This window comes from Propithecus coquereli, unplaced genomic scaffold (assembly GCF_000956105.1).
Source record: "Propithecus coquereli isolate 6110/MARCELLA unplaced genomic scaffold, Pcoq_1.0 Scaffold135, whole genome shotgun sequence".
Classification (NCBI taxonomy): Eukaryota; Metazoa; Chordata; class Mammalia; order Primates; family Indriidae; genus Propithecus; species Propithecus coquereli.
In genome coordinates, this window is record NW_012137747.1 from 394,886 (window position 1) to 410,603 (window position 15,718).

The following is a 15,718-nucleotide window of genomic DNA, read 5'->3' on the forward strand; positions in this document are numbered from 1 at the left end:
TTGGTTCAGGACCAGATATGAAGAGGTATTATTGAAGGATTTCTGACGCTGTTGATGGCTTAGAAGGTGGGGCTCAGCCCTTCTGGAAATGTCTACCTGACAATTCTCAACGTGATATTGGACCCTTTCTTTCCCTTCTGCCTCCACTGCTCAAATGCTGCTCCGTCCAAATATGGAGTCCAGACAGTGGCCAACACATCTGGCGAAAGGAAAGAGCAGATGTGATCCCTGAAAGGACAGTGGGGCCTGGGGCAGAGCAAGGTCCCCAACAGGCATGAGGTCACATGGTTATAAGGCAGAATCCACATAAAATTCCTCTCTTTTATCCCCTACCCCACCCCAAAAACCATTTTCCAGCTTCATGCACAGTCCTTGATATGAAAGATTTATAAACAGTCGAGTAAGAGGAACTTTATGAAGAAGATGAGAGCCTACTGAAAATACCCTTCTCCTAGGAAAATCCCAGAAAATCTTGACTAGGTCAAAAGGTCTACAGCATAGTGAGCATGGGGCCACATGGCGAGTGATGTTGCGAGGAACAGTGTTCCTCCATGTGGTCTGTATGTAGAAACCACCTGCCCAAAGGTCATCTAGAGAACTCCCAAATGCAGCGGCAGGTGCCCAGGCAGATTCAGAGCTCTTGCATGGGCAAAGTCCCCAGAGGTCACTGGGCCATACCCTCCCAGTCAGCCAATCAGCCACAGACACTTACTGGGGTCCTCCTGAGTTGGAAGTTCTCTGGGGACATAATAAGATGGATAAAACACAATTACTGTCCTAAAGAAGCTTAGAATCTACTTGAGCAGCAAGACCTTGTGCATGAATATAATGACATGTGAGCAGCAGGCTGAGTACTAACATGTCAAAGCGGGGTGCCCAGCAAGGGCTGCAAGTGGTGATAGACAATTTGTCATTTTCCACACTGATTAGAGGCCTCTTCTATTTTCAAACATTAGAAACGGAAATTCCACACTTTGCCTAGGTGACTTCTTCCAGGGTTTAATAAATGTTTTCCTGAAGGCTTCTTCAACTCCTACTGTCACCTTTGGCCATGGACAATGCTTGAGCGTCTTGGGCCCAAGCATGGTCAGCCGTTGCTTCCCCAGGTGGAGCTCCAGCGGCATCAGCTCCTCTTCATGCAGGTGGAGGAAGGATGCTGAGAAGAGCCTGGGCTCTTGGAGGTCTTTGGTCCTGGTCCTCCTTCCATGATGACTGAGCGGTTTATCTTTCCACTTCTTGGGGCCCCGGGTCCCTCTCTGGGACGGTCGGGCTGGCTTGGGCAGGAGGAGAGTCATCCTGGAGCATCTTCCTTTCCACGTGGGGCAGCTGGTCTGGCTGGGGGCTTGGCTGCAGGAAACGTGTCATCTGAATCAGGGTGACCCCTGGTGTGCTTTCTGCCTCCTGAGCTGCAGAGACACAGCAGGCTGTGAGGGTTCTGGGCGTGGATAGCACTGAATTTCATTCCCTGAGAACCACCCCCACCCACCACAAGTGTTTGAGAACTTCCCGACACAGAAGACAGCCCAGTGACTGGGCCCAGCCTTTGGGGCCCTGGGTCTGATAACCTTAGCCTCTTCCACTTGCTCCTAGAAAAATCTCACCCTTTCTTTACCAGGTCTAAACACCACAGAGCACTCACTTTAAGAGTACTTAAACCTGGGCACATGGCTATCAGGGAATTTCAACAGGGCCATAAAGAAGGGTGCAAATGCAAGGTGTGACCCCACGTCTGGGTCCCACACTCCTGCTCTCTCCTGCTGGATTGCTTACGTGGCTGCAACGCCTGTGGTTAGCATGTATCTTGTAACCCTTCAAAAGCTTCTCCTTAAACTTTGGGATGCCACTGAATCATAAGTACAGAGATGATCTTCCCATTTTATTGATTAAGAAACCAAGGCCAAGAGTGGTTAAATGGCTCAGACTAGAATATAGCCCTCCTACATTCAAAAGTCCTGAAATGACTTTACCCCCACCCAGATTTGAGGGTGTCAGGTGGGAAGAAGCGCTCCTCTCCCTAGCCTTGGGGCTACTTAAACTCAACTCACAGGTCCTCCTGCTCCGGAGCTTCCTTTGCAATAGAACCAGAGCCGCAAGCACGAACGGGGCCAGCATGGTAGAGACTGGAGTCGCGATGCGAGAGCTGCTCTTTTCTGGAAGAGCACTGGAGTGGGGACGGAAAGAGGACAGGAGAGAAGAGGCTGGAGCCAGATAGAAGACGGAGGGTCACTGGCCCACGCCCCCCCATCTTACAGGTGAAGAAGCTGAGGCCAAGGAGAGTTGGCTGCCCTGGTTCCCACAGCTGGTTAGTAGCAGAGCTGGGACTAGAACCACTGTCTTCAGGTTCCCAAGCCCGAATCCTTTCCCCTCCTCCACCTGCCTGAGTGTGGGCCCCACTGCATGCCGCAGTGAGAACGAGGACCAAGCGGGAGTTGGGGACGCCAGCTTCAGCATTTGTCTCTGCCACAATCTTTCTTTGTGGCTTCAGTGGGTCACCTCCCCTCTCTGGAGCTTCTGGTCTTCGTCTTAAAAAACAGAAAATCCTAACGTTCCAGCCTAAATAGTCTGTTGTTCTATTGTTTAGATTTCACTTGAAAACCACGTGAAAATATGCAGGGAGTATTCTCACAGCACGGCCCCTCAAGGGAGGGCAGGTGTCTGATGTGTATGTCACTGTCCTGCAGGTACAAGGGGAGAGGAGTGGGCAGAGGAGAGGCGCCTCCCTCTCATGTCAGGGGATGAGCCAGATGTGGGTTCCCGTCTGAGAGGGAGGACTGGGGGTTACCTCTTCACAGATGACTCTTTGCCGGGGGGTCTCAGGGGGCCTGCTGCAGGGGCCTGGCTCGGCGTTGCTTGGGGACCACTGTCTCCAGCCGCAGTGTCTAGGTCCCCTTCTGCGCTTGCCTCCGCAGATGCAGTCTCTATGCTGGTGGTTCCCAAGGTCCACACTCCTGCAGCTGGGCTTGTTCCTTCAATGGAGCCCAGGAATCGTTGCTTAGAAACTGGTGTTGCTTCTCGTGGTGTTTCCCGGGGCAGTTTTTCTGAGGCCAGAGCTGATGGCCTGCTGGTTCCTATGACCTTTCTGGCTGCATCCACAGATATCCTGGCCCTCTCTGTTTCCACCGTTGGCCTGTCGGCCTGGGTGGTTGTCATCTCCCTCCTGTCCTTGCTGACAATAGCCCTGTTTGTCATTGAGCTTCTCGTGCCCCACATCCAAACACCTTCTGTTGTGTTGGACATGCTGCTGGTTAGTGAAGCTGGACTCTCTGGAACGGGAGCTGTTGCCTCGACAGAAGCCTCCACCCAGACGCCTGTCCCTGGAGCTGCTGTCCCGGTCGTTCCTGGGGTTTGTCTTCCCTTAGCTGAAGCTGTGGCTGTGCTGGCTCCTGGAGTTGGGGCAACTCTGTCCCATTCTGTCCCCTGTCCTTCTGTGGTCTGGGTGGGTCCTGTGGTCCATCTGTTGTTGGCTGTTGGAGAGGCTGTTCCAAAGGATCTCAGGGCAAGCTCCCCAGAAGCTGGAGTGGCTGTGGGGAAGGTGCCGGAAGGACCTGTGTGAACAGCAGAGGGAGGCCACGTGGGAAGGCATCCAGGTTGCTTACTGGATTTGGCACAGGACGTTGGGTTTAAAATCTTTGCCAGATGGAATGCAACCTCACTAGGAGTTGCAGTCTTTGGCTGATATGTTGGATAAAATTAAAATTTGGGCCAGGTGAAATGGCTCACACCTGTAATCCCAGCAATTTGGGAATGTGAGGTGGGAGGATCATTTGAGCCCAGGAGTTCAAGGCTGTGGTGAGCTATGATGGTGCCACTGTACTCCAGCCTGGGTGACAGAGCAAGACCCCATCTCAGATAAAATAAAAAATAAAATAAAATACAATATGACAAATATCGGGAAACCCTGCTGTACTCGCTAGTCTGCTGCAGACATCGACATGTCATAGTCCCCTCTCCTTCTCCCACGCCTGCATGCTCTCTAGCCAGCTGTCCAGGATCCGCACGCTTCCCCTGGCCCCAGAGCCCCACGGCCCAGCAGGCACTGCTCTTCGAAAAAGAAAAAAAGAAACATTCCAGTTCCAGTAGAGCAGCTAATCGCAGCAGATGGTTGGAGAGCTGCATCGAACAAAGCAAACCCGCCCTCAGGCTGCCTCCTAGCACGACATCTCTTCTTAGAGTGGCCTCCCACAGCCTGGGTGCCCTGCCTGCACTCTGGCGGCCTGGCTCTGGGTCCGCTCTCTGGAACCTGCTGCACAGGACCTGGGCCTGGTAGCTGTCACATCCCTGCCGAGAGGCTCAGCAAGGGTCTGTATTAGGAAGAGGCCAGTTGCAGTTCTTCTGTCCTGCTTGTCACAGCCCCTCTGCAGTGCTACCGCTTGTCTGCATGTCTGAACATAGAGCCATCGGGACCCTAAGAAGCCAAATTAGCCGATTCACTACCTCCTTGGAACTATCTCCAAGTATGCATTCCACACACTGGCGGGGGGGATTACGTACATTCAGTTGGGAAGTTTATCCTAATATCTCCCTTCCTTCTGAAGGTAGCTTCCCTTTGACATGAAAGCCTACTTCTCAAAGTCTTTGCCTTGCCCCCAGCTGTTCATCATCCCTCCCCTAATGTTTAAAGCCCTCTTGGTTCTCTGAACCTTTCCCTGGCACCCTCCCCTTCCTAGCATTCTCTTCTCCCGGCGTGGCTCATCAGACGTCAGCTCATACCTGCAGAGACGGTCAGATTCATGCTGAAGAACAGTGTGGTGCTTCTGTCTCCAATGCCGCAGTGGTAGCACCCCACGTCATCCAGGGACAGCTGGGACAGCCGGACCACGAAGAAGCCTCTCTGTGGAAAGTCCGCTAGAGCCACACGGCCGTGATAGCGATGGTGAGTGTAGCGGTTGCTGGACACGATGGTGCGGCAGATCCACCTTGGGGGTCCCAGGCGGCACCAGTACTTCCTCTGGTGCCTGTTGACCGGGGAGGGGGCATAATGGCACCGGATGGTGACAGCTCCCCCGGGCTTCCCAGACACCAGCCTCGGGCCCTTCAATGCATTTGCAACTGCAGGCAGAGGAAAGAGTCTAAGAGAGGGAATGGGGAGTATAGTCACCATAACAAATTCCAAACTTTGCCAGAATTCGGGCTCAGGTTAGAAAATTCCACTGTGGAAGTAGAAAGAGTCAATGTGGAAATGGCGGAGCTTGGCCACTGGGGGAGTGGGAGTCTCCCCAGACATGGAATGGTGCTGTATCCAAGGCCCCACACGAAAGATGAAAATGCAGCAATAATCTTACTTGCTACTCAGCTAGCACTTAGCTAAATGTGCTAGGTGTTCTCACGCCAGTCCAGGCAGAGCCTGGGTTCATTCCACTGTGCTCCAATGCAGAGGTTTAAAAAAGATGTCACCCAAGCTCACGCAAAAGGGCTGAGGCTACATCTGATGGGAGGGCCCCGCTTTGCATGGAGCGTAAAGGAGAGATGCTAACAGTGAGAATGTATCGGTGTGTGCCTTTCCTCTGCAGAGGAGAGGGTGCCCTGAAACACCAGAATCCTGCCATGCTTGGTAGGGACATGTCTGGACTAGTGGCTGCAAAATTTTTCACACTGGCCACTTTCTGTAGAAACAGAAACAACCAAGTGCCACCGTAAAAGCACAGATGAGCAATATTGAGACTGTGTCTGCTTTGGCAAGAGGCACAGACCACTCACAGTGGAACCACAGCATGTGGCTAGCTTGCTAAACGACTTAAATTTGATAGGGTGCGAGCAGAAACACGTTTATTCTTTCTCTCGCTACCTCTTCATACTTCGTGGACTTCTCTGCTCCTTAATGAAATCTCAGGCATAAGCTTGCACATATTAAGAGTAGTTTCTCTTGGATAATAAAAAGCCCACTCTAGTCTAAAATTATGTACTCGTCACAGTCTGATGAAAGATTGCAACTCCAATCTCTTACACAATAGAAGCTTTTTCCCACCTCCCAGCTGGGCTTGGAGCCTGTCGTAGGGGAGGGGGACATGTTGGGGTCTTTTGCCGTGCTCTGTACCTTCCTCTGCTCAAAGCTGCTGTTTGGGGCCCCCCCAGGGTTAGGCATGGAGAGGAGAGAGGAGAGCGAATGAGACAGTTGTGATCTTCCCTTGATGTTTTCTGGGTATGGCAAAGGTCCAAACATGTCTCTTTTTTGCCTCCCAGATATATGTTTGGTGGCCTCTGGCTGCAATTCTGTCCTTGTGAGAACTGCCTGTCTTTCTTCAGGTCTTTGATGGCTACCACCAAGCCTGTGACTTCTGGCTATCTGCCCTTCCTTTTATGGTGACAGTACCCTCTGGGTGGCCCTCTTGGGGGAAGCCTGACATTTGGTCACAAGAAGCATACCTGTGTCCTGTTGTTGGGAGAAACCTGGGACCAGTGGTGAGCTTGTTGAGTGACTTTCCAGAAGTTCCTTCTCCCACTTGGCTTAAAGTGAAGGCAAAGCAATCCCTCCTGTCCCCTGGGACAGGTGGAGGGGAACACAACACACTGACATCTCTCCCCAAAACAGCTCTCACAGTGAGCTGTTCTGCCCTCTGGTGACTCTTCCCCTTCCCTCATTTGGCCTGGGCAGCTATGCGGTGGGCTATAGCTGGAACCAGCTTCACGATCCCTTTCTACAGTCCCGTAGAGGTGGTTCAACAGCTTGCTTTAGGATGTGGGTGCCTTGCACCTATCAATTTGTTCCATGTCTTTAGGGCCTCTGAGATGAAGCCCTAAAGACATAGGAAAGTTCCAGAAAGTTCAGCTTAATATCTTATTGCCAGGAACATCTAAATAATTTGTGGGTCCCAGTACAAAATTGAAATGCAGGACCTCTTATTCAAAAGGTATTAAGAATTTCAAGATGACATCAGCAGAGCATGAAGCCAAGCACCCTGTGACTGTGCGGTCCCGTGTGACTGAACAAGTCACATGCCCATGAAGCCTGTCCTGCCAATGACAAGTGTCTTAAGGTCTAATTATAGGAAAAGCAGAGGTCATAAAAGCTATGGACACATCAATACTCCTGGTGGGTTTAATTAAACAGCACACCCCAAGCCATGCCATTGATGATAAAGTTAAATGTAATTTATCATTGAAAGTGAAGAATATTCACAATTACAGATAAGGACCATCTCAGGACAGTGGTGATGCCCTGAATAAAGTGTTCACACCCCAGATTTCAGGGGTTCTTGTGATCTACATGTGGCACATTTGAGAAGAGCACTGTTTCATGAGTCAGCAGGATGGGGCGGTCTGACTTCGCAGTGGAAAGCTGCTTCAGAATCCTTAATCAACTCTTGTAATGCACGTATTTTTTTTATTAATATCAAAGTTAAGAACCAATATCTTAAGGGCATGTTTGTCAGGTTACTGATTGGTAGCTCTTCGTTATATGTAAGAATTAAGGTTTTTGGAATTTTATACAAACCACCAGTGAGCACTGAAGATGAGGCCAGCGTTTTAGGATCATTTTAGGGCTCACCTGGGGGCCCTGATGCCAATCTCTGCCCTTCTGTGGAAGTGGGTGGGTGTCCCTGGCTCTCGTCTCCTGCCATGGCTCCCACTAGGGAGGTGCGAGGGCTGCCTGCAGCGGAGGGGGGCTGGCTTGGTCTGAGTGAGTGCAAGAGGTCTGTGGCAGGGCCAAGGGAGGGTAGGGGCTGCACCTGCCAAGGAGCTCTCCCGCCAGCACAGGGGTGAGGAAGGTGTTTCAACGGCCCACAGGTGGGTTCCGGAGGGGAGAGAGCCATCCAGCAGTCGTCTGAGATGGGGTCCTCTGTGTGGAGGGGACAAAGAAGAACCTGCAGCAAAGGGAGGAGGTGGGTCATCAGGGGACTGTCCGAGTGTCCGCAACGACACCCACAAGAGGAAGAGGCAAAGAGCCAGCCCGAAACCCCTGCCAGGCCAGAGAGCTCCAGGCCATCCGCCGAGTGAGAGCTGCCTGCCCTCCTGCCTCTCCTCCCTCCCAGTGCCACAGCCCTGCTGAGGTCCCAAGCAGCAGCTTCCCAGATGGGGAGGAGGTGGGGAGGGGCTGAGAGAAGGCAGCAACCATATCCTTTCCTGGACTGCAGGCCTTGGGAGGAAGAGGGCGTATATCTTTGAATGGAGATTAAAGCGTTGACCAAAATATTTAACTGGGCACTTGAAATGATCAAATTGTCCAGGCACGGTGGCTCATGCCTGTGATTCCAGTACTTTGGGAGGCCGAGGTGGTAGGATCGCTTGAGGCTAGGACTCAAGACCAGCCTGGGCAATACAGTAAGATCCTATCTCTACAACAAATTAAAAAATTAGCCGGGTGTGGTGGTGCGTACCTGTAATCCCAGCTATTTGGGAGGCTGAGGTGGGAGGACTGCTTGAGCCCAGGATCTAGGCTGCAGTGAGCTTTGACGGTGCCACTGCATTCCAGCCTGGGTGACAGAGTGAAACCCTGTCTCCAAGTAAAAATAAAAATAATCAAATGTAGAACATTTGAGACTTAAAGCAATTCATTTAGGACTAATACCTATATATTAGTAGAAAAAACATGGGCCTGCCTGCGTTTTCATTTGGGGGCAGGGAAGCCTGCTCTTGATGAAAAATTTTAAAGGGGGTAGTGGGAGATTAAAATAAAGAGGTGGTGTGATTATATCACACTGAATGCTTATTCAAATATTGGCTACTTTTGATTCATTGAAACTCTGATTTATTTATAAGGCAGATAGAGTTGTTAGTCCTTTTTTGGTATTATCATGGCATTTTCATTCATTCATTCATTTATCCAATAATTATTTATTAAGCATCTACTTGGGACTAGGTTCTAGGTACTGGCCACTTTAGGTGCATACTCCCTATATTCCTCAATGGCTCCCCATTACCTTCGGAATAAATTCCAGCTACTGCAGCTTGGAGATGGGGCCATTTGTCATCTGAGCCTGGTCTATACCTGGCCAGCTCCACCACACCAGCCAGCAAGGAGCTTTAGGGCAGGGATCTTGTCTTTCATTTATCTGTCCCCAGTGCCTGGCACACAGCAAGCCCTTCATTAATGTATGTTGAATAAATAAGTAAATAAGTGAATGTAATTTTTACGGGCTCATATAGTTTCTTTGTAGACTCTGAACTCTTTAAGATTACAGCAGAGTCTTCATCTTTATGTCCCTGGTGCTGGGCCTGGCACTTGTTTGTAGAATGAGGGGTAAGGAAGCACTGCTCCTTCTGTCTTTTGCATGCCCTGGAACTCTTATCTTGAAAATGCAACTGACTTTCAGTTAACAACTTAAATGGAAGAGAGCAGAGACATGGGAATATCAAAACAGAGAATATTCTAGAAATCATCAAGTCAGGCACGTGCCCTCTCATGTGAGCTCTCACCTCCTTCATTCCCCTGGGCCCAGATCTGACTCCCTGGAGCCCCTGCATGGCCTTGGATCCCAGGAGAGACAGCCCTAGATATGCCCAGTCCACTGTGGAGCCCGCCAGGAATCTCTGCAGCCTGGAAGACTCAGGTCCGGTTTTGCAAGCTCTGAATGTGGGCTGGGTGTGGGACTCACCTCGTAGCAGGCACAGTATGAGAAGGAGGAGCATTTTCCATCCTGCCCTCTGGTTGGCAACCTGCAAAAAGCACTATACGTGAAAAGAGGCCTGACCGAAGCTGGAGTGAGTGACAGTGGGACTGGGTGGGCACCTTCTCACTCTGGGACTCCAGTTTGCTCAGCATGGGGGCTGGGTCGGATAAACCTGAGAGCAAGACAAGCACTGCCCTCCCTGAGGAAGCATGCCTCCCTCCTGGCACTCCTGAGCGTGCACACTGAGCTTGGGTCACTTCTGCCAAGGTTAAAAGGTCCCTTGCCCTGAGGTTCCTGTGCTCAGAAGAGGTGAAATTCCCTCTGTGGGATTCCAGCCCTGACATCCACTCGCCAGCCTGGAGCTTCGAATTTGTGGGGAGCACAGTGTAGCGGAGAGACCGCACGTTTGCAAGTCCAAACCTATTTGGAATTGTGGGACCTTGGAAAGTTAGTCTCAGGGATTCATTTCCTCTCCAGGGGAAGGAGGGAACTGGGATGGGGTTGCCGCTGCACAGCTTAAGTGGGATTGTGGTACAAGTGCCTGGCGACGTGCCTGGTGGTACAGGGCAGTCCCCTTCCCCCTTTCTCCTCCCCCCTTCCTCTTTGCAGGAGGGGCATTGAGTCCTCCCCGGGAAGCTTTTTGTTTCACTGTTACTGTGCCTCCCGTCGGTAACAAGGAGTTAAAAATTAAATCTCAGACCACGTAGATGTCTGCACTAGTGTCCTATTCTGTTTCTTCCCCACGACTTCTGGAAAACTCTGCCTGTCCCCAGTCCACACTGACCTTCCCCTTGCTCCAGTCTCTCCCACTGGCCTGGGGAGCTCCTTGAGGACAGGACTTTGTGTCTCATCCCTCCCCTCAGGCTCTGAAGCAGGCTCTAGCACATTGTAGACGTACAGTGCACAGCTGCTGTAAACAGAAACCCTCCTCCCTTTGAATGGATACCACACTGATCTCTACTCAATGGTCTTTTACTGATTGCTAACTAAAAAGACAGAGATTGTATATCATACTTCTTTTGTATTTCATTCCCCACAGGGGAATGCTTTTCGATTGATTAAAAATCTGTTCTTTTAATCTATTTACTGCCTGAAGTCCCTGGGACCTATAGATTTTTTTAAAAGAAAGCAAACTAAAGTTAGCCATTGTGTTTTCCTTCCTGTTCTACTACATACATCACTGATGTTAAGGACGGGCGTTAGCAGTCAGTGGTTGGGCCCCGGGGCAGGAACCCCCTTGCTCCCTAACTAGACTAAGCCTCGCAGAGCCACCGGCCAGTTTGGGATGTAGGCAGGAGGGAATCAAAGGAGGAGAAAAGGGAATGGAGGGAAAAAGAAGGCAGAGAAGGTAGGAGAAGGGGGAGAGAGAAGGAAGGGTAGGAGGTGAGAGAAAGTAGAGAGGACAGAGGAGAGGAAGGTCAAGAATCCGTGGGGTGGCCTTGTAGCTGTCAGTCGTCCCCGCAGCTTGGCTCTGCCCAGCCTCTGCCTGCTCTATCCAGTTCCCGCCCAAGAGTGGCCAGATTCTGAAAAGTCCACAGGCTTCTCACACCTTCTGGATCTTTCCTCTCGTGAGTCCCCTGTGGGCACTGCCATGGCCATCTCAGACCCCTCCCTGCCTTACTGAGCTTCTGGCTCCCTGCCCTCACCCGGAGGCTCTCCCAGGGTGTGATCTGTGCCTAATCTATAGTTCGATTAATGTTCACCAAGTCCAGGCTGGACTCTGGGGCTAGCACCCAGATTCCCAACGAGCCAATTTTTCTGAAGTGCTAAGTGCTAACACCCAGCACATACTGGGGCCAAAGTCTCGGCACATACTGCCCAGTACTTCGGAAGCCCAGTGGTGCAGCAATCTCTGGGCTTCAGGAGAAAGAGCCGCCTCCAGGGGCAATGAGGAAGCACAGAGTATGAGATAAAATGTCTTCAGAGAGTTATCGGCCTTGATTGGAGGCTGGAAGGACAACATTCAACGGAAGCTCTCCAAGTCACCCTCCCTTGCCAATGACCTTCAGAAATCCTTTCTCCAGGAGACAGGGAGCCCCACGTCAGTAGCCTGGGGGCCACCGGCCTCAGTTATGGTGCACTGCATTTTAGGGGATGCGGCCACTTGGGAGAACTCTCTTGTGCCTCTGGCCCCGCTGGGAAGGGCGTCCACCTCATCTTCAGCACAGGCTGGTGTATAATTTCCCAGATCCCTACCGCCCGTCCGAGCCCAACTTCTCTCCTACTCCCCATGTCCCCACCCCCATGCCCTGGGCAGCAGACAAGAAGGGAAGGGGTCAGTGTGGTTTAGAGGGAAGAGCACAGAACCAGGAGCCAGGAGGGTCGGCTTTGCCTGAGGCTGACACAATAACCTTGACCCATGCTCCTTTCCCCTCCGCTATAAAAGGAGAGCTTTGCCTGTGTGATCTCCATGTTTCTTCTCTTTCTGACGTTTACTGGTTCTACACTACCCAGGGCTTCTAAGGACCCATGCGCTGCAGTGGATGTGAGCAGAAGAGTAAAGAGCTGCGAAGGAGATGCTGCAGCCTGAACTCCAGGGTCCTTACCCGGCCTCCTGGGAAGGAGCCCACCGGCCCTGATAAGGGCACGTGGGGTCACGTTTGACGGCTGTCGCTGCAACTCACCACCCACACTCAGAAGCAGAGGCAAGACCCCAATCTCCAGAAGAAAGCCTCATCTCACCTTTTGTTCTTTGGGCTTTTGGGGGGCTTCTCCATCCATCTCAGTCTAGAAATCAGATCCACGTGGACTTTTCTTTTTATGCTTATGAGATGCTGGTGTTTAGATGTCTTCTTGGTGCTCTTCTTTAAACCTGGAGACTGAGAAGTCAGTATGGTATGTTGCAAAGCAGCTGGAGCCGGCACTAGAAATCGGGGTGCAAGGTATAGCTCCGCCACTTGCCTCAAGCCACTTCTCCCTGGGTTTGATTACTTACAGGAAGAAGCCAGTCCTCGTCCCTTGTCGTTCCTACTGTCACTTATTCCTGCAGAACTTTTCCAGGGGTGGTGATAGTAGCTTCAAGGAAAACACACGGATCCATATCCTCCCTCCTCTAATGCCCCCTCCAGTCCAGGGTCCCAGACTTTTTAGGATGCCCCAGCTTAGCCGGCCCATTCAGGCATCTTCCGGACAAGTGACGCAACAACCTGGGCAGGAAAGAAGGGAAACTTCAAAATTTAGAAGAGGAATTCCCCTGCCGTCTGGCTGGCAGCTGGTGCCTTTCCACTGACCTTGCCCCTCCAACTACCATGGAAAAGCAATTTGGGCGGTTTGGATCACTAACTTCTGTTCTACTGCATGGCCTGGTGGTTACTAATTCACATCCTAGACAAAGCACAATACCGTAAACGGGACGATCTTCACGGAAAGAGAATGCTGACAAGTGAGGATTATCCAAACCGATGACACACTTGAAAAATACCCCAGTATTTCCCTTTGGAAAATAGTTTACGGATGGGTTTTTTTCCTTGTAAAAGATCTGATCTTCCTACCCCTGTGGGCCTTAAGTTGACATTAAAATGGCTGGCACAGCCCAAGCACTCAACAGCTAAGGGGATCAAGGGAATGGGGGTGCAGCAGGCTGTAACTAAGGGTCCTCAGCAGGACCTCTGATAGACAATATGGCACCCTTGGGCCACTTAGAAAGGGCACCTCTTCCTAAGAATAGATTCTGCCGGTATGGTGTTGCACAATTTGAACAACCACAGATGGCAGCTGTGTATAGATGGCAGATGTATTCTCCTCACATTCCCCCTTCCAGGTTTGAAGACAGCCTAGGGGTAGGAACTGAGTCACTGAAAGCAACAGGAGAGAAAGAGAAACAGCTCTGTGAGATGCTTGGAGTTTGGTTGGGATGAGGCAGCCTGTGCATGCATGCGTGCTGGTAACTGCGTGCACAGCTAAATGTGCTGCTATTCCAGTAGTTGGTAAACAGCTTCAGTCCTGGAGCTCCAGATCTTCACCTTCACCTGGAGCCTCCCATATTAGTTAAAATATATCTACAATGTGAACAGCATCCCCTTAGACGTAGCACCCTTGAGCAGTGCACAACCTGAAGAACCGTACATGGTGGTTCTGCCCTCAGAGGTTCATCCCCAGAAGTGAGCGATCCTCGTGCGGGTGGTAGAGAGGTGGCTAATGCCTGGCTAGATTCTCCCCTCCCAGGTCCTCAGAGAGGAATATAGCATCGTGTTTGATCACATAGACTCTGGAGTCAGGCTGTCTTTCCGTTAAGTTAATATCCCCTGCTCTACTTTTTTACTGGGAAAGTAATAGGAGTCAGATTATCTCTTTAAACCTTGGTTTCCTAATCTGTTATACAGGAGATAATAGCACCTGCCTTATAAAGTTATTAAGTGGATTAAATGCAATAATCTATGTAACTCAAAGTGCCTACATGCTGTTAATTCTCAGTAAACATTAGCTAATAATATAATTAGCTTAGCTTATAGCAACAGGGAGCAGGTGTCTTGAATGATCAAACACTCAAAAAAAATATCCCTTTGAGTGTTTTTATCTATTCCAGTTTCTTTCTTTCTTTCTCTTTCTTTCTTCCCATCATTTTGACACCTGATGATTAAAAATAAATCATTTTGTCTAAGAACACTTCTGAATTAAATTTGTATTTTACAGTAAATATTTGTCAAATTTTCATCGTTTTATAAGTACAGCGGTCACTTGCATCCTTAAGGGTATGTTTTTCTATTTTTATCTACTTTTGAACACTTTGAAGACTTTTTCATACCTATAGACATAAGTTACGGCAAAGTACACTTAGTTGTAACACACTGGGGCCAGCTTCTGGAGCACTGACCCAGAGCCATGATGTCCCCTCTCTGAAGCTGTATGGGGAAGAAAAACTCCGTACTGGCTATTTCTCTTGGAGGTATAACTGAATTTTCGTGTCCAGCTCAAAGCCACAGGGGGCTCTTCTACATTGATTTTTGAATCACTGTAACCTGATTTTTGGCCCCAGACTGCACAATCAGGCTAAATAATATTTTGACCAAATGTCAAATCTGGGAAGAGCTTTATCCACTCCCTGCCCCACCCCACCTCACCTCTGATTTCCCAACCCCAGTTTTAACAAAGGACTTTATCTGCCAAACACACATGAGAGTGAAAATCAGCAAACAGAAAGCCAACCAAAACAAGGAAAGCTACTTGTGCTATAAAACAATCCACATTGATTTCCTCCCTCTCCTAAGGGTGTTTTTTGACACATAAGGAAGAGCAGTGGACAGAGGTGTTTTCTGCTCCCAAGCGGCTCACCTGATCCTTTCCTCTTCCTTGGTAGTCAAGGTTTAACCTCCTCCCTTATGCATTATTGCAGTTTTTGCTCACTTGTACCCACTTCGTAAGCCTTTTCTGTCCTCATTATCTGCTGGGAAGGCACACTGTCTCTCCTAGCTCACGTCAGAATACTACGTATTGAAAAAAATCATTGTTTAAAAACACCTGCATTACTACAAGTCCTTGATCACTTTCTTAGAAATTCACCAAGGAAGGTGAACTATGAGACTTGCCACTCCCCCAGATGACAACAAAGAAAGTTTTTGTATAGCACAAATAATCATTTTATAATGGCGTTTAGCAGGCTTTTACAACCTTAACCACCATTTACCTGATAGCAAAGCTTACAATCCAGCCACGTTCAATCCCCGAGCACAGAAGGCATTCCAAAGGCAGTTAGTTGAGTGCCGAGAAGGTTTAAGTTCATGTGCAGATTGCTAGTGGAAGCACAGAGTAAAGAGTCCCAGGAGATCATTGCCCAGATGGGAGCTGAGACCTTAGCTGTAGCCCACGTCAGGACGTTGGTATGAACTGCTGTAGGAAGACATGATCAGCAGCTCTTAGCATAGTCTTTCTGGAGTGAGTTGGGTCTGGGGATTGAAAGGAATGTTTCTTACTGGTTGGGATTATTTGGTTAAGATACTGTTTGGAATAAACATTATCCTTGGCCGGGCGTGGTGGCTCATGCCTGTCATCCTAGCACTCTGGGAGGCTGAGGCGGGTGGATCACTCAAGGTCAGGAGTTCGAGACCAGCCTGAGCAAGAGTGAGACCCCGTCCCTACTAAAAAAAAATAGAAATAAATGATCTGGACAACTAAAAATATATATATAGAAAAAATTAGCCGGGCATGGTGGCGTATGCCTGTAGTCCTAGCTA

The 15,718-nt window shown here is 49.9% G+C and overlaps 1 protein-coding gene across 1 annotated transcript; it reads right to left on the reverse strand.

The window, feature by feature from the left end:
• Positions 1-1,221: 1,221 nt before the first annotated feature.
• On the reverse strand, positions 1,222-9,588 carry FCAMR (Fc receptor, IgA, IgM, high affinity). Its single transcript, XM_012638794.1, has 6 exons — positions 9,534-9,588; positions 7,668-7,802; positions 4,711-5,049; positions 2,783-3,545; positions 2,046-2,161; positions 1,222-1,406 (listed from the first exon to the last, which is right to left on the reverse strand). The coding sequence occupies exons 1-6, from the start codon at positions 9,565-9,567 to the stop codon at positions 1,222-1,224; spliced, it is 1,572 nt and encodes a 523-aa protein (XP_012494248.1). The 5' UTR covers positions 9,568-9,588.
• Positions 9,589-15,718: the final 6,130 nt, after the last annotated feature.